This window comes from Lagenorhynchus albirostris, chromosome 9 (assembly GCF_949774975.1).
Source record: "Lagenorhynchus albirostris chromosome 9, mLagAlb1.1, whole genome shotgun sequence".
Lineage (NCBI taxonomy): Eukaryota > Metazoa > Chordata > Mammalia > Artiodactyla > Delphinidae > Lagenorhynchus > Lagenorhynchus albirostris.
Window position 1 is genome coordinate 35,751,358 of NC_083103.1, and position 25,470 is coordinate 35,776,827.

The 25,470-nt window shown below is 38.6% G+C and overlaps 1 protein-coding gene across 9 annotated transcripts in view; it reads right to left on the reverse strand.

Moving 5' to 3' along the window:
• The window catches only part of PRMT3 (protein arginine methyltransferase 3), a 137,737-nt gene extending 113,430 nt beyond the window's left edge, over positions 1–24,307 (reverse strand). For 6 of the 9 annotated variants that reach the window (XR_009542408.1, XR_009542410.1, XR_009542409.1 and 3 more), the window contains exons 1-8: positions 24,182–24,301; positions 23,820–23,952; positions 22,095–22,177; positions 20,542–20,591; positions 19,821–19,923; positions 11,315–11,474; positions 9,838–9,982; positions 5,043–5,108 (exon numbers count right to left, since the gene is read on the reverse strand). Coding sequence is in view for 6 of the 9 variants with exons in the window: in XM_060159519.1 (XP_060015502.1) it covers positions 5,043–5,108; positions 9,838–9,982; positions 11,315–11,474; positions 19,821–19,923; positions 20,542–20,591; positions 22,095–22,177; positions 23,820–23,952; positions 24,182–24,209 (768 nt within the window). In the remaining 3 variants the exon portion in view is untranslated. Of the gene's footprint in view, positions 1–5,042; positions 5,109–9,837; positions 9,983–11,314; positions 11,475–19,820; positions 19,924–20,541; positions 20,592–22,094; positions 22,178–23,819; positions 23,953–24,181 lie in introns of those variants that run through there. The other 3 variants (XM_060159523.1, XM_060159520.1, XM_060159524.1) reach the window with 3 other exon arrangements.
• Between the last annotated feature and the right edge of the window lie 1,163 nt (positions 24,308–25,470).

Below are 25,470 nucleotides of genomic sequence, written 5' to 3' on the forward strand. Positions count from 1 at the left end.
TTTAAAATTGTAAGGTGCAATCTATACAACATCACTGCAAGCAAAACTATTTTTTTAATGTTACAAATAAAATATATTAACCACAACATCAAGAAAATACTATAACACAGAGCATATATATTTATAGTATGGTTATAGTATATCAGTTTGAAATATTATGTGGCATAAAATATAAAAATATATATAACACGGGCTTCCCTGGTGGCGCAGTGGTTGAGTCCACCTGCCGATGCAGGGGACACGGGTTCGTGCCCCGGTCTGGGAAGATCCCACATGCCACAGAGCGTCTGGGCCCATGAACCATGGCCGCTGAGCCTGCGTGTCCGGAGCCTGTGCTCCGCAACGGGAGAGGCCACAACAGTGAGAGGCCCGCGTACCGCAAAAAAAAAAACAAAACACAAAAAAACACAAAAAATATATATGTATAACACAATAGTAAGTGATAACTTCCCAAGAACTTTCATTGAAATAAGATATTTGCAAAATTAAAAAATTAAAAATAAAAGATCAGTGTGGAATTTAGAAGTTTGATAGCACAGGGCTTTGGCAATGGTATTTGGGAATATCAACACCCACACAGTTTCTGGAAAGACAAGTTGGCAGCACTAAAACCATCCTGGGTAGAATGACCTAGGGAGGCCACTGCTAGGAATTTATCTTATTATTCTACTCTCATATTTATAAAAAGATTTTTAATATTTTATATTTTTACATGCAGCATTATTTCTAATATAACTTAAAACAATTTATGGACAATTTTACATTGGGTTTTTGAGCCATTAAAATAATGTTAATACCGAATTATCTTAGAGAAATTGCTGAGCTACAAAAGCTAAGTACAGAAGGGTATGTATCATTTACTCCAATTAGAGTGTGTGTTCTTTTTTAAGACTATACATACACACACATATATAATTTATATACATATATATATAAAATTCTTCTTTAACCTTTTCTGAAGGAAGGAGAGCCTCAGACAAGGAAAGTAACAGATCCAGAATCATAGAGCTAGTAATTTGTAAAGGTAGCACTCAAACATACATAGGTCAATCTGCTTTTTAAAGCCTATATTTAAATTATATTTTAAATTATATACTAATTATTTATTACATCTAGCTCAGATTTAGGTAGTTGGGCAAATAAACTAAAATCTGGTAGAATCAAAGAAAGAGGTAGAAATGCTAACAGAATACACTAACGTTATTTTATAAAATGATGAAGGAATGTGATTCACTGTTTCTAAAAAAAAAAAAAGAGAGAAAAAGTGCGTCAATTTTAACTTAGATAATAATCAAAAGCATAAAAAAGGCACCTAACTGTGAATTTCTTCAATGAACTACAAATAGAAATTAATTATGAGTGAGTGATAACACAATTACACCACCCGAAGTTAAATTAAATCTGAGAAACCATATGTCCTCCACAGGAGCTTTGTGAATTAAAACAATATTAAGAAAGAAATGAAGGAAAGGAAGTAGGAAGGGAGGGATGGAGGGAGAAGGGAATGAAGGAAGGAAGACATTTTAAATTTATAAGCACCTTTCTGAAAAATAAATCTCTACCATTCACTAAATAATATGATACAGAAGCTAGTGCTGTGATATGAAATTTGTCTACCTAATGGAGACAAAAGCAAACAAAAACAATGGTAATAAAACTTAAGAAAACATGTTATTTCATACATTTTTTAAAAGAACTGTATTTAAATAATTTCATGAACATGTTCTGTCATGGCACACAGAAATTATATGACTTATATATGTAAAATAGTGTTAATTAAAATATGACTAATGAATCCCACCCTAATTACTCATTCTATTTTAACATAACAGTTTCAAAGTGTAGTGGCACAGGGTTAAGGGCACTAGACTAGGACTAAAACCCGCGTTTGTTTGCTTTTTTTTTAGCTGTCTGTTTTAGGGAAAGTCAATTAACCTACTGGTTTCAAATTTCCTCATGTGAAAAATAGAGATGAATACATACCTGCTATGAATACACCATATTGGTATATTGTATAGCAACAATGAGACAACATGCTTGAAAGTATTTTATAAATTATCAAATGCTATTTAAATATGTGTCGTATATTTTTAAAATCTGTAGTCATAGTATAATATAAAGAAAAGTATCCCAAATCATTTAAAAATATGAAAGCTCTAGATTACTTAATATTATTAATTATAGAAAATTATATCCTGAATATACTTCAAAGAGTTAGAAATTGACACACATATATTTTACATCACAGTATACTTTTGAGAAAACACAAATGCCAAGCAAAATTAATTACACATTGATAAATTAAATGAAAGCATCTTAGGCAAAGTACTAAGGAAAAATACTCCCTGTTTATTAGTAAGCCCCTTTCTGACTTGGGCAGATTTAATCTCTTCAGTAAAAGCAGTAAGTGGAACACAAAATAATTAAACACTCTATGTGTTCCATGGTCACGTATTTTGTCCAAAAATGTATAATATATACAATATTTCTATAAGACTGTTACAAATGAAAAATTAAAAGCAGAAAGGGACTGTGTAGAGGTCTATGAACCCAGTAAGATGTGCTTCATATACATAGAAATATTCATAATTACTTAATTTCCCAATGATTAACCTTATGTTTACTAATACTTGTGCCTTTTCAGTATTTTCTTATATAATATAACACAAAAGTCTATTCAGAGCATATTGAAAAAGAAACTTCTAACTACTTTTACTTAAGGAATTCTTATGGCATTCATATCAAAAAGTATTTTTAAAAAGATGGCTCAAAGAAAGAAAATGATACTGCTTTTATAAAAACAAAAATCATAAAATTTTAGAACCAGAAAGGTTTAAAAAATCATTGTATTTTTATTTATTTTTTATTTTTTAACATCTTTATTGGAGTATAACTGCTTTACCATGGTGTGTTAGTTTCTGCTTTATAACAAAGCGAATCAGCTATACATAAAAAATCATTTTACAAGTGAAGCCCACAGAGATTCACCACGGTCTAAAATTACTATGTAGATGGTTCCTAAGAAGCCAGGCAGGACTAGTTATTCCCAGACTAGAGCATGGTTAATTTCTATACAACATATTAAGGAAAAAATAAAATAAAAATCTAGGCAAAATCGAACTGTAAATATAAGGCAACTTTTTTTTTTTTTTTTTTCAGTACGCGGGCCTCCCACTGTTGTGGCCTCTCCCGCTGCGGAGCACAGGCTCCGGACGCGCAGGCTCAGCAGCCATGGCTCACGGGCCCAGCCGCTCCGCGGCATGTGGGATCTTCCTGGACCAGGGCACGAACCTGTGTCCCCTGCATCGGCAGGCGGACTCTCAACCACTGCGCCACCAGGGAAGCCCAACAATGTGGTTTTTTTAGACAAATATTAAATAAATTGTTTCAGCACTTGGGTGCAAACATAAAAACTATAAAAAAAATTCTTAGTCTCTGCTGCAAAAACATATAAAAAGCATACAAAAAGGTCAAGTATAAAGAACTGATAAAAACTAATACTTTAAAAATAAAATAATCATTTGTCTATAGGGGAATTAGCAAAAACAAAGAAACACACACCATCATTACCTCATAGGTAATGCTTTGGCCAAAAGGTATCAGAGCACCATATAAATTTCGCAGGTCCAACTTGGCTAGATCACAAGTGAAACACCGCTCTTAGGAAACAGGTATGGAAAATGAAAAGCCAATCTACGATATTCCAAACAACATAAAAATCAGGGAAAGAGCTTTTCAACATATAAAGGTTGTTAATCACTGCTGCAACATCACGTAAAGCTCATGAAATCACCTGACAGAAGTATCTTTGAAATGGAGGTGAAAGGGGAATTATAAAAACCTGATGTTACCAATATACATGTTCTTGAAGTAGAAAGACTGGGGAAAAATTCCCAAGCAAAAGTATATAAGTGGCAGAGACGATAATATATTTGACTAAATTAGTGGACTAATTTCCAGTGAGGAGGAACAAAAACAGAAAACCTGAACTTTTAGATAACCATGCCAATGTAGAGAGGGAGGGAAGGAGAAAGTGAAGAAGAAAAATGGAAAAATTCACAAGGGAGGAAAAACAAATGACACATTTTTAACACACCCACCCGTATACAAAGTGAAAGATCACCTTCGAAATAACCTGAGGCAGTATTAACACTAACTGTAAAATTTAAAGTAACTCAGGGCTTCCCTGGTGGTGCAGTGGTTAAGAATCCGCCTGCCTATGCAGGGGACATGGGTTCGAGCCTTGGTCCGGGAAGATCCTACATGCTGTGGAGCAACTAAGCCCGTGCACCACAACTACTGAGCCTGTGCTCTAGAGCCTGCAAGCCACAACTACTGAGCCCACGTGCCACAATTACTGAAGCCCGAGCGCCTAGAGCCTGTGCTCCGCAACAAGAGAAGCCACTGCAATGAGAAGCCCGCACACCGGAACAAAGAGTAGCCCCCGCTTGCCGCAACTAGAGAGAGCCCACGTGCAGCAACGAAGACCCAATGTAGCCAAGAATAAAAATTTTAAAAATTTAAAAAATAAAGTAACTCATAAAAGGGTAAATAAATGAGATCTTAAAAGAAAGCACATAAAATAAATTGTATCTTATAATATTTGACCCTACCTACCAATAATGACTTCTTAAAATTATTAATTTGTAACTAATTAACACAAACTAAAATAATAATTAAAAGTGCTTTGATACAGAGCTTATACATTTGAAATGAACAGGAATCACAGTAAACCAAAAATATGGTTTAAGCAAAATTATCTGGATAAGCAAAGTTTAACTAAGCTATGTCACTGTAATTAATTAATTTAAAAATTAATTTTAATTAATTTCAATTTTAAAAAAAAGAGTATATTGAATGACAGCACCAATCAGCATTTCTGTTATCAGTATACTGCACCACAGGGCAGCATCATAAAAGTTTTCCATGAAATAAAGCCAGTGTACATGAAATCAACTGCTATCACAATGATGACCTAAGAGAGGATTTCTGCTGCCCAAGATCCACATGAAATGTACAATTCTGTAGTCTGTGCTACTCACCTTATCTTTGAAGATATGTGGATTTTGGTATATAAAATCTCGGTAACTTTCTGTTCGTACTTTGTCCTAGGGTAGAAAGAGGAAGACATTGTGTTTACAGGATAGTCTGAACAAATAAAAATATTTAAGGAAGATATCTGCTAATTTATCACACACTTCTAGTTTCCATAGCTACAATTTGCCTGGAAAACCAAGCCTAATCTTTTTTTCCTAAAAGAAAATAATAAAGAATGGAAATAGCAACAACACACAAAGAAAACGTTTAAGAACAACGCTGAAAGTCAAATAAGACCTAAGTTCTTAAAAATGTACATATTTTCATCTTGACATGCACTGTAAGACTTCAAGTGATAATGCTAGTAGAAGATGAACATGTTTTACTCCTTTAAATAGGGCCTGGAATCTAGAGTCTGATTCCCTGTGGTAGAACTAAGTTAAAATACGGGAGGAAAGAACCAAACTAGATAGATGTAAAAGTTACAGTTACGTATGAAAAATGAAGCTCAACTGAGTATAGTTTCCTAAGAAAGTCACTGATCAGCACCTATCTGATTTATAATCCTGTTTTGTTTCTAGAAATGTCTGTAGTAGGAAATGATGCTTAAAAGCCTATAAGCCTAGGGCTTCCCTGGTGGCGCAGTGGTTGAGAGTCTGCCTGCTGATGCAAGGGACACGGGTTCGTGCCCCGGCCCGGGAAGATCCCACATGCCGCGGAGCGGCTGGGCCTGTGAACCGTGGCCGCTGAGTCTGTGTGTCCGGAGACTGTGCTCCGCAGCGGGAGAGGCCACAACAGTGAGAGGCCCGTGTACCGCAAAAAAAAAAAAAAAAAAAGCCTATAAGCCTAAAAGTCAATCGCTTGAGCCCCGCAGACCATATTGCAAGACTTCTCCACTATGGAGTCTCACAAGACCTGTGACCAAGGCAGGCACTGAATGCTAACATTTATGTTGGTGCATGAACATTAGAGCTGATTTCCTTTTAAATCACCTCGGCTGAGACACACGCTGACAGCAAATTCAGCAGTAAGGGGCTCTGCTGCCAAGTGAGTAAAATGAGTATGATAAAAAATAACTCATACCGGGAATTCTAGTTTTCGGTTTCACACTAGGTTAAAAAAAAAAAAAAAAAAAAAAAAGTAGTTACACTAAATACTACAACATAAAACTTTACACAGTCCATACCCTCCAAAAAAACTTTTATGCCAATACTGGGATTTAAAAAAAAGTACAAAGAGGGGCTTAAATTAAAAGGCAAGCTGTTTTACTTAATTGCTGGATCTAAAAAAGGGAAATTCCATAATTAATTCCATGTTTTCTGATGGAATTACTTCTAATTGCTTTACAAACAAAATTTTAAATCATATTTTAAAAACTGAAATCTTTCCCTCAGTGTATTTTAAGAATTACTATGGGGCTTCCCTGGTGGCGCAGTGGTTAAGAATCTGCCTGCCAATGCAGGGGACACGGGTTCGAGCCCTGGTCTGGGAAGATCCCACATGCCGCAGAGCAACTAAGCCCGTGCACCACAACTACTGAGCCTGTGCTCTAGAGCCCACGAGCCACAACTACTGGAGCCCACGTGCCACAACTACCGAAGCTGAGCCTAGAGCCCGTGCTCTGCCACAAGAGAAGCCACTGCAATGAGAAGCCCACACATCGCAAGGAAAAGTAACCCCCGCTCGCCGCAACTAGAGAAAACTCCTGTGCAGCAACGAAGATCCAATGCAGCCAAAAATTAATAAATTTTAAAGAAAAGAATTACTATGAGAACTTCATGTTTTAAATGAATTTAAACATAGTATTAATTAATTTAAAAACTGTCTTTTTTAAAAAAAACATACCATTTCATACATTTCTACCATTTTTATACCCTTCTTACACTGTAACCAGTGATTTTTGCTGACACAACAAAACCTACAAAGGGTGAACATCAGTCAAGAAGGCAGTCACTCGGAAAGCTCTCACCAATCACACTGCCTCGCCGCTGCTCTAACTTAATCACTAGCATCCCAACTCCTGTCCTAAATCCATGCACTGCTGCTCAGCTCAACTACAATCCTTCATCCAGTCTCTTCCTACATATCCATCTGCTTTTGCTCATATGCTCATACTGGTGCAATGAAATTCAAAGTCTACTAAACACAGTGCTGTGGACATAGCAGAGCTTCAATTTAATAAATGAATTTTTGAGAGGAAAATTCACTAAACATGAAAATTCAAGCAAATCAAAGACTAGCCCTCAAACCATTTCTAAAAATTTATTCTAACAAAAGACTAACTCTTCAATATAAAATAAGGTAATAAACAGAAATAAAGTTATCTTTTGCACAACCTAGTAAAACTAAGAAGCACAAAAGAATAAAATTAGAGGTCCAATATTAAGAAGCAAGACAATCTTTTAAGGCTAGTACAATGTCATGGAATAATTCCTACCAATATTAAAAAAAATTAAGTATAAAACTAAAGACAACAGAAAAGTTATGTATTATAAATTTTACCTATATAAGTAACAGTATGTTTTAAATGTATAGGCTCATGAAGGTGGACAGAATGCAAGAGTCAGCTGCAGATACAATGAGGAAAATGCAGTAATGAAAAATTAATGGTACTATAATCTGTGATAAATGTTCACCACGATGAACAATGTTTTACTTGGGGAGAAAAAAAAGGAGAGTGATGCATCTCCTAATTATAACATTAGCAACAATGACTCTTCTTCAGAAAGATAAAGTGGCAAAGGATTCTGAAAGTTAATGTCCACTACTATCCCGTTATCTCTAGAATTCAAAAAAGTTATCTTCACCTTGACTCTGGAAAATAAGATTACAAACTGTCTTTATTTATAATTATAATCACAACATATGCCAAAAAAGTGTCATTAAAATACCTGTGACTAGTAAGTAACAAAAAATCCAAATAATATTGTTATAAAAGGCCAATTCTAAGCATAAAAATAAGTCCTGTATGCATGGCTTCTCAATTTTAATTTATTTATAAAGATCAGGTGAGACTCCAGTAGTAGCACAACCTTGAACAAATTATGTGTGCTAAGAACTGTTTTGATAAGAAATAGGAGAAATATTGCTTGATATAAGGCACATTTCATATTCATCCACAGTATGTAACTTAACAAAACATAAAATGGACAAATAGTTCTTTTTGAATGAAATATATCCATATTTCCTATAAAGACTTAAGTTATCTCCAAGGAGAAGGTGGTTACATTGTATAACAGCAAAGGGGAATTAAGGCATGGAAACTTATATTAATAAGGAGTCTTAAGTGATTCTCTAAAAGTGAAAACACAGCACTGGAAACTTCCAGCTGGAACTTCTTAAATATATATGTACATCAAAAGGACTTAAAATATTCCATCAGGTGTAAAGATCCTCTAGTTGTTGATACAGAGCTACAAGGGTCCAGGACAGAGATTTGGAAGTAAGTCCAAACTGGATTTCCCTGATGACTGTACTGAGAGCACTCAGATGTACTATCTTCTAGGAGTCTCAGTAACCTTATCTGTCTGAAAAACCCAACTAAAATTACCATATCAAAAGCATTAAAGGTTCATGGCATTGAAATTGATGGGGTGATTTATAACGGCAAACATGGGCTTAGATTAACTCCTTTAAAGGAAATATTCTAGACACAATAAAATTAATTTTAACAGAGAAAATGGAGTATGTCAATTTCTTTTAAACAAATTCACTCTGGACTTAATTTATGACTTAGCAACAGTTATAACTGTTATTTGTAATGCTATGCAACTACCCAAGTGACAACAAAAAGCACAACCAACTGTGACAAGTCATTAGCAAAGAAATGACATGACATTGCTTTAAAAGACCCCAAGTAATTACAATTACTATTAATCAGCAAACCTCCACTCTGTGATCCTGCAAAACTGACTCAACAAAATATATACTCATTAACTACCCCTGGTTATCTTAAATGGGCATGTTTCAAGGAACACAGTCTTGGGGTGTCCGTAAAATAAACCAATCTTTTGAGGAAGGATTCAGAAAGGAATTTTTCGTTTGTTGGTTTTTAAGAAAAAAAAGTAGTGGCATCTAAAATTCACAGAGATAAACATTAAAGTTTTCAGTAATTTTTACACTCCAACATTTACTTTACTCTAGTTAGATATTTTCAGTTTTACTGAATTAAAAAACCATTTTGCTATTTTATAATCTATAATACATGATAAAATGTACATAATATACCAGGTATACCTAGAAATCTACTTATAGTTTATATGGACATTACCATTATAAAACTTAAAACCAACCAAATTCAAGTATCTGATTTAGGAAATTCTTCTATATAGCAATGATTTCAAATGTAAAAAAGTAATGCCGTAACTACTGTGAGAATTATTTATAATTAACTTTGTACCAAAGAATTATTATTCGCCCAAACTAAAGTCAGTACTGCTAATTAAAACACTAAAATTAATCATTTCCTTCACACATTAAAAGGCAAACGTATTTTTCTTCCTATTTAAAAGTTGCTCTTGAGAAGACTAAAATCGTCAGCAATTTTTTTGAATGTTTTATTCCCAGCAAAAGGTAATCTCATAATAAAGATTAATAATGATCTTAAACAGAATTTACAGTGTCTCTGATGCTTCTATAATCTTTTCAATGCAAGATGAGCTATCAAGCACCAAAAAGATTTAAAAAGCAGTTCTCAAAAAAACCAAAAACCAAAAAAGCAGTTCTCCCATATGTATTAAGAACCTTTTTACTCTATTTTTCCTTTAGTATGGATTTGGTACATTTGTGCTCTTTTCTAACCTTTAGCATTTCTTCATGTATCCCATAATGCCCATATGAGCTGAAATAAACGCCATCCTCATCCTCCTGGAGGTCTGCAATGGCAGTTGTAGATGACGAGCAGGTTCTGACATCTGCGTTCATCACAAAATCCTGAGCAAATTGTCTGTAATCAATTTGAAATACACCCTTGAGACAAGTTTACTGGACCATGAAAAAAGGAAAGGCTAGAGGCTGAGGAAGAGGAAGGGGGAGGGGGGAGGGAGTGCGCGGTGTGATGAGCCTTCTAAATCACGTTCTATCTTAAGCATGGAAAGCTCCCCCTGCTGGATCTTAAGCAATGGCATATTCAAACCCAGCTGGAAGCATTCCTTCTACAAATCACAAAAGCACTGCCAACTGCAGGCTATGGCTGTTTTATCTTTCAAGTGAACAAAATAAGCACACTATGACTTTATTCAACTTTATTATTTCTATTGTTCCAAAATCTTATTTTAGCAGCTGAATCAATAGAGCATATTCCAATGCTATGAATATTCTTTAAAACCATAGTATCTCATGGAAGGGTTATATAGGCAGAAAGCAGACCCAAACTGGGAATTATTTACACACATCAACACCATCTGCTCAGGCTCTAAAACTCAGCTCCTTCTCTGATAACAACACATCAAGAATCTATGAGGTATATATGGGAGAGAAGTGTAAAGAGGCACATAATAGATTACCCAGCATAAAATCTCAGAAAAAGGGAAACTACAATCAGCTATACTATTTTTCCTGCTGGACATTCTGGCAAACCATCAAAAATGGGTAATTGGGCAACAGCAACCAACTTACAAATCTAATAGGTTAAGTTAGAGGTATATACACTTGGTAGTAATGCAGAATCTCAGACACTACCTATTTCAGGCCTCCTGAATCAGAATCTAGTTTAACGAGATACCCAGATGATTCGTATGCACATTAAATTCTGACAAGTACTAAGCCAGCAGAATGTTAATTTACTCACTAGAGAAAACCATCCTATGTAGCTGGTTTTCTGATTATATACTTCATCATAATTATATTGTGATTCTTTAAAAACAAAAATTTCAACCCTGTATTTTCCACAAGCCTAAAAAATATTAATCCCTACACTTTAAAAAGTCCAGGAGAGAAAAAGTAAAATGGAGAAATCTATTAGAAATAAGGTAATTCAAAGGAAGGCAATATCAAGGAACAAAAAGCACTCAGGAGGAACACACTCCCCAGAACAATTATCATTAGTACAAAAGTAATTATAAAGAAATATAAGAGGACAGATAAAACTACAGAAGTTTATGTTAATCAACGACATCCACAATGTATAAAAAATACTGCGTACCTTTAATATTATTGAAATTAAAATATCTACACTGTGCTTTCCAGTATATGAAATATTTTACCATATTCTATCTTTTTATGAATATATTATTTTGGAGATCTAAACAATTAATTTTCTATAAGATTGATAAATTACTTCATTCTTTGCAGATCCTCACGCGCTCCAGCTAACGCAGCTTCAGCAGACAGTGCCCTGGCTTCCATGTGTTTCAATTTTTCAACAACTGATGTATTTTCACGGAGTCCACTGGGGTATGAGAATGGAACTGACACGGGTTCATAAAGATCTTCTACATCTAAATAAACAAATGGACATTTCTATCAGGCCATCTTATAACAATGAAGCACATATAAATGTGTTACGAATAAGTATATACTAAGTGCCTATTATGCGGCCAACTGAGAAAAATTAGTACTTTTAATTAAATAAATATTTAATATCCAAACTATTCCAATTTGAGTTTAAAGAGCATGCTGTTAGTCTAAACTTTTCACTAGTTGGCTAAACTGAACACATAAATAAGCATTAATTGTACTGAACCAAACCCAGGAAGAAATAAAAAGGTAGAAGGAAAAAACTCATATTTATTGATCATCAGGTATCTTTCAAGTTCATGCATTACATCTCATTCCATCTTCAAAACAAACCTAAAATATAAACATTTATCCCTATTTTAAGACATGGGAAAAATAAATTTCAGAGAAACTGACTAGCCCAAAGTCATGCAGCTGTTTAATGAAGGAACTACAATTCAAACCCATGCCTGCCTTCCCAGCCCGTGTTCTTGCCACCACACAGGGCCACCTCCAGCCTCTGGGTCTTTATCTGTAGAGTAACAGGTATGACATTTAGATATTCCTTAAGGACAGTGTGTAGGTAAGGAATTCTGTACATTCAATAACTTTTTCATCATGGGTAAGGTGGTGTGCAATCTATACACTGTCTTATTGCTGACATTATTAAATATCCTAATTCCTAATATTATTAAAAATTCTTGATTTAAATTTAATTTCACTATATGTAAATCATTAACTTCTGCTACATAAGTTAATATATGTAAATCATTAACTCTGCAAACAGAAGTTAATATATGGAACTAGTGAGTTTTACAAAATCCCAATGTCCACTGACCCGTCTAATTAACTGTTGAATCAACTTAAAGCAATGGAAACAATGTAGATAATACACTGTCTCCTCAGTACAGCTCTGAGGGAAACACGACTTTTTTTTTTCCTATTCAGTTTTTACCTGCAACACTTCTTTAGAGCTGGGACAAAATAACTAAGCTTCACAAATACATGATAATATTATAACTTAGAGACTAGAGCCTAAATTGAACTTGTTATAAAAGCAGTATGGTGTGCCACGAAACTCTAAACAGTCTACCAGAATACTGACTCGTTGCTTTAAAAAACTACAGATTCGGGCTTCCCTGGTGGCGCAGTGGTTGAGAGTCCGCCTGCCGATGCAGCGGACGCAGGTTCGTGCCCCGGTCCGGGAGGATCCCACATGCCGCAGAGCGGCTGGGCCCGTGAGTCATGGCCGCTGGGCCTGCGCGTCCGGAGCCTGTGCTCCGCAACGGGAGAGGCCACAATGGTGAGAGGCCCGCGTACCGCAAAAAAACCCAAAAAACTACAGATTCATCCACTATTTAGTTCACCAAAAATTAATGAGCAACAAAATATTGCCGAACTATTAAAGGATGGTGTACCGTATTTTCTACTTCCTACTACAACTCTCATTGTGTACCTTGTCTTTAAAATTCTTCACACTGTCTGCAAACCACCTTGTTAATTTAAGTTATGGATTAGAACTAAACAAAGAAATTGGTTTCTTTGTTTTGGCTAGTTTCTCTATTTGGCTTTCTGCTGCAAGAAGTGAGTCAGAATAAAAGCTGTCAGCATTAATAACACAGTTGTCCCTTGGTATCTGTGGGGGATTTGTTCCAGGACCCCCCTCCCTTGGACACCAAAACCCGCAGATGCTCAAGCCCTTGGATAAAATGGCGTATTTACATATAACACTTTAAATCATCTCTAGATTCCTTATAATACCTAACACAATGTAAATGCTATACAAATAGTTATAAATACAATATAAATAGTTGTCACTGGGCAGCAAATTCAAGTTTTACTTTCTGAATTTCTGGAACTTTTTTTTCCTGAATTTTTTTTTTTTTTTTTGCTGTACGTGGGCCTCTCACTGTTGTGGCCTCTCCCATTGCGGAGCACAGGCTCCGGACGCGCAGGCTCAGCGGCCACGGTTCACAGGCCCAGCCGCTCCGCGGCATGTGGGATCTTCCCAGACCAGGGCCCGAACCCATGTCCCCTGCATCGGCAGGCGGACTCTCAACCACTGCGCCACCAGGGAAGCCCTTCCTGAATATTTCTGATCCAAGGTTGGTTGAATCCAAAAATGCAGAACTCCCAGATATGACGGCCAACTGTACACAGATAATTATATATTAAAGTGTATAGCTTTGAAGAGGAGAAAAGATTCAGTAAACATTACATTACGATGCATAACTATAATATATCAAAACAGTCTAATTTAAAGTCCTAAACCATATTCAGGAAGATGAACTTCCACATTTATATTCTGTCTCAGGAGGTTCAAATCACCTGGATACTTCATTTTGGCAGCTGAAAACTACCATAAAAATAGTCAATTTAGGGCTTCCCTGGTGGCGCAGTGGTTGAGAGTCCGCCTGCCGATGCAGGGGACATGGGTTCGGGCCCCGGTCTGGGAAGATCCCACATGCCGCAGAGCGGCTGGGCCCGTGAGCCATGGCCGCTGAGCCTGCGCGTCCGGAGCCTGTGCTCCGCAACGGGAGAGGCCACAACAGTGAGAGGCCCGCGTACCACACACATACACACAAAAAATAGTCAATTTATCAGGAAGACATAACAATTATAAATGAGAATAAACCTCACAAAAGAGCTTCAACATACACAAAGCAAAAGCTGATAGAATGGCAAAAAAAGACAATCCTCTAATCACAGAGATTTAAATACACCCCTATCAACAACCGATAGAGGTAGATTTTTAAAAATCCAAAAAGACATAAAAGATCTGAACAAAAATATTCAGCACCATGAATTATTTATAGAATACTGCACCCAATTACTGTATCTTGACATTTTTGAAGAACACTGATCAGTAATTTGGTAGACTGTCCCTCAACCTGGGATCATCTGATGATTTTTCATTATTAGAATGAGGTTAAACATTCTTGGCAAGAACAGCAGAGAAATGACGTTGCCTCCTCAGAGCATTACACCAAGGGGTTCATGGCGTCAGTACACTTATTACTGGTGATGTTAACCTTGATCACTTGGTTATGGTAGTGTCTGCTCAGTTTTTCCACTCAAAAGTTTAACAGCTCCTTTGTAGTTAAATTTCTTGGGGGACATACTTTGAACTATGCAAATCCTATCTCACCCGCCTAAATTTTCACCCACTAATCTTAGCATGCATGGGTTGCTCTTTTCTGCAAGTTACTACCGTGGTGTTTGCCTAATGCTGATTTTGTGTTTCTCTTTTTCCTTTGACATTTATTAACAGGAATTCTACACTGAAGCGGAGCTACTCCTTCCCATTTATTTGGTTGCTTATTCATGTCAAGAAGAATTCATGGACATTTATTTTATCCTATGGGTTAAAACCCAATACTGTCATTTTCTGTAATGATTAAATTTTTCTAGCTTTGGCCACTAGGAGGTCCTTCAGGTTGGTTCCTGTGTTCTTTAGGTTATGTCCCCTCTTGCCCCACTTTTTCTTAAGTACTTCCTAATTTTCTGGAACAAGGTGTCCTAGACTTATCTTGTATTTTCCCTGCCCCTCCTGGAAATCAATCACCTCTCTAAGGACCCTTGGTTCCTTTCATTAATAAAGGATTATAAATCAAGATCTGGGCACTAGGTATGATCATTGCTACTGGGGTTTTTCTAGGCCCTTTCAACAGAGCTCGGAAGTATATGTATTATACTAAACACACACACACACACACACACACACACACACACACACACACACACACACACACACACACACACACACACACACACACACACACACACACACACACACACACACACACCCCCCTACATTTCTGTATCTGTCTGTCTGTATAAGAAAAACTATGAATTTACACTGACACTTCTGATTCCAATTTGTCAACACAGGACTCATTTCATCCTTCATTTCCTTATCTGAAACCTCATTCTCCAACTGTGAGAAACCTGGCTTTTATCCATAATTTTTTAAAATAAATTTATTAATTTTATTTTTTTATTTTTGGCTGTGTTGGGTCTTCGTTGCTGCGTATGGGCTTTTTCTAGTTGTGGTGAGCAGGGGCTGCTCTTCGTTGCGGTGAGCAGGCTTCTCATTGTGGTGGCTCCTCTTGTTGCAGAGCACGGGCTCTAGGCATGAGGGCTTCAGTAGTTGTGGCTTGCAGGCTCTAGAGCGCAGGGTCAGTAGTTGTGGCGCACAGGCTTAGTTGCTCCACGGCATGTGGGATCTTCCCGGACCAGGGCTCAAACCCGTGTCCCCTGCACTGGCGGGCAGATTCTTAACCACCGTGCCACCAGGGAAGCCCCATCCATAAATTATTAACTTACATGTTCCATTCTAGCATACACAAAAATAGCGTCAGAATTGCTAATTCTTACCCTGCAAGAAATGCCTTTTCTTACTGGATTACAACGTTGATGCAGTTCTTTTTATCTGTAGCCTCAGCACAACATCCATTAAAGGTTTCAGTTACTCACCTAGTTCTTTTCCTCCCCACTCCCTGCAGTATGGTTACATTATTCCTTTGTATTACAGTTCAGTTCATCTGTTAGTGCCTGCATTCCACTTCGCACCAGCACCACCCTTGTATACATACATCCTCGTTGTTTCAATTGTTGATTTTTTTGATTATATGAAGGCTATAAAAAACATTACTGGGCTTCCCTGGTGGCGCAGTGGTTGAGAGTCCACCTGCCGATGCAGGGGACACGGGTTCGTGCCCCGGTCCGGGAGGATCCCACATGCCGCGGAGTGGCTGGGCCCGTGAGCCATGGCCGCTGAGCCTGTGCGTCTGGAGCCTGTGCTCCGCAACGGGAGAGGCCACAACAGTGAGAGTCCCGCGTACCACAAAGAAAAAATAAATAAATAAATAAAGTTTAAAAAAACATTACTATAGTCCTGAGAGTTGGAGCTATACAAGGACATATACTCAGCAAAGTGTCACTCGATCCTCATCCCTGTTACCTCAATCCCACTGTGCCCTTCCTTCCTTGTCCCACAAACCCCGTTCAGTAACAATCTCTTCAGTTTCTAGTTTATCCTTCCTGTATTTCTTTTGCACAAATGAGCAGACACATAAGCATTTTCCTAAATCTCTTTCTTTCTTATGTGAAGAGTATCATAGTAGATATTCTTTTGAGCTTTGCCTTTTTCATTTGACAGTATGTCCTGGATAACACTCTGTACCAGTTCAGTTCATTCTTTGCAATAGAGGATAGAGGTATACTACTCCATGGTGTGGACGTGCCATAGTTTATTCAACCGCTCTCCTCTATATGGGCATTTGTCTTATATGTATTTTCAGAATGTTGGAGGTGTACCTTCAAGACCAATTCTTATGAGTGAAACCGCTCGGTTAAAAATCGCATGTTCAGGGCTTCCCTGGTGGCGCAGTGGTTGAGAGTCCGCCTGCCGAGGCAGGGGACATGGGTTCGTGCCCCGGTCCGGGAAGATCCCACATGCCGTGGAGCGGCTGGGCCTGTGAACCATGGCTGCTGAACCTGCACGTCCGGAGCCTGTGCTCCGCAACGGGAGAGGCCACAACAGTGAAAGGCCCGCGTACAGCAAAAAAAAAAAAAAAAAAAAAAAAAAAAATCGCATGTTCAGTTTTTTAGGTATTGCTAAATCTGCATTCTACTAGCAATCTTAGGACAGTGCCTGTCTCTCCACAGCTTTGTCAACAGAATGTGTTGTCATATTGTAAAAATTTTTACCAGTCTGAGAGGTGAGAAATGGTATCTTGCTATTGGGCTATTTTCCTACCTCTTTTTGGTAGAATTTTTCCCCATTTTTCTATCAACTGTTTTGATCCTTTGTCCCTTAATTTTCAAGAGTCTTTTATGTAAAAAGGATATTAACCCTTTGTGGAATATGTTTCAAATATTATACCATACTTAAAAAAAAATTAACTAAACTCCATTTTATTCACTCAGATTTCATTAGTCTTCCTCTAATGTCCCCTTTCTGCCCCAAGATCCCATCCAGGATACCACATATGTTTAGTTGTCATGTCTCCTTAAGCCCCTCTTGGCTACAACAGCTTCTCAGGCTTCCCTTGACATGGACAGTTTCGAGGAGTACTGGTCAGGCAGTCTGTAGAATGTCCCTCACTTTGTGTCTGTCTCATGGTTTTTCATGGTTAGACTAAGATTACTGGCCTGGGAGGAAGACCACTGAGGTAAAGTGCCATCCTCATCACATGATATAAAGGGTCCATACCACTGACATTACATCACCAATGATGTTAACCTTCATTACCTGGCTAAGGCAGTGTTTGCCAGGTTTCTCCATCAGTATAGTTACTTCTCCCCACTTACACTGTACTTTCATTGCCTATTTTCTTAGTTATCTCCTTTTTAAATTTAGTCATCTTTATATTCTCAAAGCCTAATACAAAGCAGATGCTCAATAACTATTTACTGAAAGACAGTGCAGGTGAAATAGTCAGTAATCAAGCCAGGAGCCATGAGAATGAAGAACCTTCTCTTCCATCTCTCTACACCAATGGCCAGGAGAACAGATCTTTTGCTTTTTTTTTTTTGGCTGTGCTGTGCGGCTTGTGGGATCTTAGTTCCCTGACCAGGGTTCAAACCCGTGCCCCCTGCAGTGGAAGCATGGAGTCCTAACCACCAGACCGCCAGGGAAGTCCCACAGATCCTTTGAGAGGCACGGGCGGTGCACTAACAAGCATGCCCAGTTCAAGTTCCACCTCCTTTACTAGGCCCCTTAACTGTTCCAGATCTCGGTCGTGACTTCTTCATCTAAACTCCTTAGAACGTATTTACTAATAACAATAAATTCTCCTTCATTAAGCACTTACTCTCTGACAGGCACTGTGCTAATATGCATTATCTTTGTAACAATTTTATAAGGTAGGTGTCATTATCACCTTTTTATAAACTAAAATTAAGTCTGAAAGAAGTTAAGTTAATATACCTTTGGAGAGTGAAGAGGTCAATACCGATCTGTATCCATAGTGACCAGCAAATAGCACTCGGTATCTGTTGATCTGAGTAATCTCTTCCTCTTCTGAACTGCACTATTTTTCCTACTTCTCATGAAACTTACTATATTCCACCTTATCTTATAATACAGGACAGTCATTCAAAAACAAAACACTCCTACTATTAGATTGTGGGCTCCCAATGTGAAGGATTCATTTCTTCATATTTCTAAAGTATTTAACATACTACTTTCAACCTGTGAGTGTTCAATTTTGAGTTTAGGGAGTCACGAAGAACACCTAGTGGGCACTTTGTCATGTATCAAAGAGATCACTTTGGTTAATCTGAGGAGAAATAAAATTTAATAGAAGTTGTAAAAATGGGAAAGAATCAACCTAGGCCTCACCAAATTTTAGAGGTAGAAAGTTGGAAATCTGGCCCTAGTTCTCATTTTATAGATGAAGACCTAAAAAACAGAAAGCTTAAGTGCTTTGTCCAGGGTCACTTAGTTCCTGAATCCTACATTAAGGTTCTTACTACTGCATCACACTGCCACACAACTTCTCTTGATGGTACTTCTCAAGGAAATGAGTGGTTTTCCACAGTTCCCACTTACCAAAGGACTGCCCAAATACACACTGTCAAACTACTATCTGAGAAGGTATGTGTCTGTTTAGAATGGTCTTGCTGATCCGAAGACAGCAAACCCCTCTATCTCACCTAACTGGCACAAAAAACATGAAAGCAAGCATAAATTTAAAAAATAATAAAAAATCATGAACTCCAACAAATTAGACCTATAGAGAGCCAACAGAATTTTCATAAGATTCCCGTTCAATAAGGAATGAACCAAAGCACAGAGCAAGAAACTAAGAAAGCTACAGTCAAAAGACGAGTGACCCTGCCACAAGGGAGGCTTAAGAGTTAGTATACGTGGGGAATTTTCGTGGAATCTGTCCTGCACCGAAACAAAAGCTCCATAAATTAGATGTCTTAAGAAAAGTCATGTATCTGATTGTATTATGAGGTAAAAACAGCAATATTATTAAATTTACTTAAATCTATTAAATATTAAATATACTGATTTAATTTCTTTTATTTAAATTTAAAATTTCATCGATTTTAATTACATTAAAAATCAGTCTGACAACTAAAAATTATTCTCTCAAGTCTCCCTATGTTTCAAAACATCTTTTACACAATGTTTAACCCAAGCTCATATTCCTCCCTGGTAACTGTTAGTGTGACTCTCACTTTCTAAGTGACTTAACGTTCCTTCTGAAACCAACTACCTGACGAGGTCTTTAGAGAATCAAGGAGATGATATATTTTCCTGTAACACCTAACCACTATTTTGCCATAACAAATGACCCTGCTTTAAAGTAGATACCATATGTTCATCTTACCAAATTGAAGTAAAAGGTCATCTTCTAATACCGGCTTTAAATACTCTTCTTTCTCCCAAGGCACTGGGTTGTATATGGAATTCATATATTCAACTGGAGGATTCTGGAAGTAAAATTAATTGCATATTTTTTCACTGCACATAATCACAAAATCCCCCTACCAAAAAACTGGGAAAATTAAACAAAAAGGAAATCATGTCTACATCACACAGAATCTCTATTTAAACAGTCTATGTTCACCGGCTATTTCATTAACTTGACTGGATGACTGCTTAATTGTTTCAATGCACAGTTTTATATTGTTTGGATTTTGAGGAAATGGCAATATAAACATCAACTGACTAGAACAAAGTATTTAAAAAACAGAACAAAAAGAGTAACCAAAGCACTTAAAAATCGCACTAGAAATTATTTCTGATTTTACAGAAAGACTATCAGTATTCCCCTTTATCTGACAGTGAATTACTTTGCCACATAACATTGATTCATCTCCTACACAAAATTAAAAACCACACTTAAGTATGGTATGTATCCATTTACTTGGTGCTGTATGTTGTGCTAGTTCCTAATGTCCATGATTCCCCCAATATCATGAGTGTCAAATTTAAAACAGTTCCTTATACAGCAGTTCCTCATATTCTTTTAAAAATCGGTGCATTGATAATCGCTGTAGTACTTCTTTAGGTTTTAAACAAAATTGTAGATTAAGCTACCACCTTACCTTAAGTCTAATAAAATTTATTAGTTTAATGTATCCATAAAATTCAAGTCCTAAAAGGGAAAAAAAAATAATAATTCACCTATTTTAACATAACATGAGTTTTGTTTCATTAACCTGCTCCGAAGATGCTTCTCTGGTTAGACAATAAAATATTTCTGTCCTCTCAACTACTACTTAAAAGTTTTGAATTTTTTATTAAGAACTAGAAACAGTAACTCTGACACTTCAGAATATTTTAATTGAGAAACAGCCAGAAAGGACAAATTTTTAAGTGCTTTTCTTGCATTTCTGAAAAACTGGAAATTAATTTTTAGAATTCTACTCACTTATCAGAACAATACAGATGAGGAAAATTAGGCCCTTGATTTTACCAAGTATTTGGCAGCTAATACGAGAGTTGATACTAAAGTTTCTAAATCCCCAATTTTTATGGTACCTACCAAACTATAATTTTGCCAGGACACAGAGTATACAAAGTATACTAGCTTTACATTAAGTTAAATGATGCAGATGAAAAAAACAGTGAGGCTTGTTATCTGGTTCTCATCTTTTCAGAAATGAAGCAGCATTTAAAATAAGGGAAAGCAATAGCATACCCAACCAATTATTATTTGTCATGAGAAATACTGTTATGAGAACATACCAGCATATAAAAATGTTTCATATGCGTAAGAGCACACAAAAGCCCCTATTTGGTATTGAAAAAGATATAAAATAATATAAAGTACAGTTTCAATTCAGTTTTAAAATGCACATTAAAAACATGAAAAAAAATGAAACTAAGTCACTTATATCTTACAAAAGTAGTTGCAGTTGAATTTATGATTCATAAACATACTGTATCATATGTTTATCTGAGACCCCAAATCTGCCTAATATTTGGTATTCTTCAGTAATGTCCTTTCTAGTTGTTAGTAAATACAGGGACCAAAAAGCCAATTCTGTATTTAGTTAATATTAGTGGGATACTGTAGCTCTTCTATATTCGTTTAAATTAGAAGGCTTTAATTTTAAGTATGTTTAGATGCAAGTTTCAACAGAAACATCAGCTGAATCTCTGGATTACCACCTTAACTTTAGCACTCGCTTTTTCCACACTCTCTTACCAAACTCCTTATAAAACTCAATCTTGTATGCCTTGAAGTCCATGTTATGCTTTGACCTGATAAGTTGTCTTTTTTCATAATGATCCACCTCCTTTTCCAAAGTCCACCTCTATCCTTTGCTCTCCCTAATTCTAATATCCACGCCCCTTGTCTTCCTAATTCTAAAATGATTAAAATGTAATCACATGCCAAGGATTTTTTGGGTTTTTTTTTCCTTTTTCGTTGTGAAGGCAATTTAAGCTTAAATACAGTCAATCATATCTAGAAGAATGACTTATTTATCAATCTTTCCTCAAAAGCCATTTGTCAAAAACACGCCATTTTCATAAGTTGTTGTCATGTGTTTCACTATATTGGATTTGTATAGGAAAGGAATGGTCTGGAAAAACATAATGTTTGAATTTAAATTTCTCAACTAAAATTTTCTTTATTCTAAAAATTACTCACCATGTTTATGAACCATGTTATCAATATTAAATTGATGCTCAGACTTACAGTGTGAAAATGTTTCTTCAGCAGATGTAAATAACCTGAAAAACCAAGCAACAGCTTCATGAAATAGTCCCCTAAGAAGTCTAAATATTGACTTCATGTTAGATATAAACTTTTCCCCCTCACTCTGCAGGTTTCCAGTTTTACTTCCAATTAATTAAAAAAAACCAAACACACCTGTAGAGAGGAACCCAGCACTCCTAAAGAGAATTAGTACTTCTGAGTCCCATTTTACACCTAAAACAAACCACCCTTTAAAATGTTGAGCTGAATTTGCCAAATAATAGCACTGAATTTATCATAAGGCTTCTAAGAAAGAGAACTCCCTTTGATAGACTGTGTCTCTTAAGACCTGAAAAATTCACTGCATAAGATTCTTTTCTCCTCTAAGTATCAACTCTGCTTTCAGAGGCTCTGAACTGACACAGCTCAAACTGCTTTTAGAAATAAAGCATAAAATGTAATTTTATAGCTGGTAAATTCCCAAAGTGCCATATTTCAAAAAGTGGTCTTACAGTGCTCCCCAAGGATTTGTATTATAGACACTGTGAGGGTCAAGCTCCTTTATTCTGTGACCTGCAAAACTGAAGGACGTGTAATAAGAACACACGGCAGAGAGCCTGCATTACCTCTTCTATATGCTTAGCACATATGCAGCAGTTTTCAACAAACGTTTACCGAGAGAGCTTATTTATACAGTATTTACACAGCCTATCACAAAGAAGTACCTCCCTGATGCTCAATAAATATTATTTTTTGACGACTACAGTATATGCAGACATCCCGTACCTACCCACATGAGGCTACACGTGGGAACAATGACGAATCATCAGAAGCTAATATACCACCAATCAGCACCATGCTGAGACTCAGGGGATACTGGTAAAATGTTTATTAAAGTAACACTGGCCAGTGCCAACCAGGCCTCTTTCACGCCCACTTGCCCAGGACAGCAGCCAAAGTCAAAGATGAAGAGGCAGAATTTTAAGTGGAAAAAACATGGATTTGGTTATAAGACAAACCACAGCTTTGTGACTTTGAACAAGTTACTGGTATTGCAGCGTCTTTTTCCCTAAGTGAAAATAGTATCAATTCCTTCCCCTTCAATTGGGGGGGGAGCCCCTAACAAAGGTGATTCTTTAAACGGCTCAAATGGAACTATTACACCTGATAACCTTTCTAACTGTCAAAGAATTATAGAATGGGAGAGCCTGAACGGTTCTAGAAGGTTGAGGGATTAATCGAGTTTAGTGACTCCCAAACTTGTTACTCTTTAGAATCACTTCAGCTAGGGTCTTTGTAGAAACGGATTCCTAGACCCTATCCCTGATTTACAAGGGCTGAGGTGCAGTTTAGCATCTGTGTATTTTTTTCTTAAGTGTCTCAGGTGACAGAGGTGCACAACCAGATGTGGGAACCACAGATCCGGCCCAGAACCCTTTCATTTTACACAAGAGGAAACTGAGGCCCGTCAAAGTGAAGCAGTGTAACCTGGCTTCCAGTTCATGGTTCCTCCCTGGAAACCACTGTGGGTCTTCCGGCTCAACAAACCGTCACTCCAAAGCACGGGCTCCAGACTTCCAGGGCAGCCACTTGGGCTGGACTCCAGAGGAGCAGACCACACAGACCCACGGGGCCCGGCCACCCTAGGGCTGGCGCCTCGCGCTGAGGTGGACGAACCTGTCACAGAACAGGCAGGGGGTCTGCTGCTTGTCGTGGGGGAGATCGGCATCTTCCGCATCCTCCCAGGAGGCCTCGTCACCGCTGTCTGACAGTCCTGGCAGGTCGTCCTCCTCCACAGCGCCCCGGCCGCCTAGCACACGCAAACGGTCAGCTCTGCCTCGGACCCCAGTGCCAGGAGGGCGGACGAGGGGCAGCAAAGCGAGAACGCTCTGGGCCCGGCGGGCCCTCCCCCCCACCTCCACCTCCCTCTTTGCGGGCCCCACCACCCCGGCTCCGCGTCCCGGGCGCAGGGGGAGGGGAGGGGCTTTCACCGGCCCCACGGGGTCGCGGCCTAGGGGCTGAGGGGCCGGGGTACCCACCATCTGCGCCCAACGCTAACGAACACATGGCGACGGTGCCGCTAGAGCCCGGCGCGCCTGGGGGCGGGGACCAGGCTGGGCAGCGCAGGCGCAACTGCCTCCGAGCCCTCCCCGCCCGAGAACCCGGGAACGAGCGTGAGTGTGAGCGTGAGGGCGAGCGCGGGCACGCGGTGGGGCCGAAGCTCCGGGAACCCTGCGGCGCCTGGAAACAGGAGCGCGTGCGCGTCGGCTCGCGAGCGCTTCCGGCCTCGGGGCCGCGGCGTTGTTCATGTGAGCTGGGGTGGGCGGGGCGAGAGCCCGGGCTCCGCCTCCTGCCGCAGGGTTGATGCAGCGCGCGCCGAGTAAGCGCTGAAACCTGGGCTGGGCGTTGCAGGCTTGGACCTGGCTTTTGTTTTCTCCTCGGGATGCGGCAGGCCTTAGCGGGAGGTCCTAAACCGCGGCCCAGAGCCCAGAGGTGGAAGCGGTTCTGCAGTCGGCATCGCGCACCCTGTGCGTCCCTTATTCGAGGGATGAGCGGTTAGTGGGGGGCGACCTGCCCGCTGCGCCCTCTGGTGACGGAGGAGGTCGAACGCAGGAGAGAGGCTGGTACTCTACACTGGTTCCGGGGCTCCCTGGTCCCCGTGGGGTGCGGCTGGGGAGGGAACTGCAGGGGCCAGTGGGTGTACCAGGGGCCACAGAGGAGCCAGAGCCACGAGGGCTGTTTTAAGGAGTTCAGTCTTTAAAGTGTATGTCCCAAGTTCTAGTGCCAGGTGCTAGCACTGGGCTTGGCACAAGTTTATCTGGTTAAATTGACTACCACGGCCTACCAGGCTCTGCATAATCCGCCTAACATCTCACCTCAACCCTCCACCTTGGGCCCCATCCTCCAGCCTTTTTTTCGGTGCTAATCATTTTCCCACCTCAAGGTCTTTGCCAAGAATGTTCTACAAAAGGGTACTTTTTGTCTCAGCCAGAAAGTCCTATCTCAGGTCATCTTTTCTAAAGTAGTTTCCACTGTCATTCCAGCAGCCTCCTGTTAGTTTCTTTCTTATCACCTACCATTTGCTTTTTCCTTTCTTCTTCCCGTCTTTAGTCACAACACTGTTTGAGCATGAGGGTAGGGCCATGTCTCTACCTTCATTTCTCTGGCACATAATATATGGCCTAACTCATAGGTAGGTACTCAATATTAATTTGCTGAATGAGAACGATGCCTTGTATTGTTGCTAAACTCTTCTGAATGCACTCCTTTCCCTTGACTGTAAACCCCTAGAGGACAGAATCCATCAAATATTAGTTTGGAAGCCCCC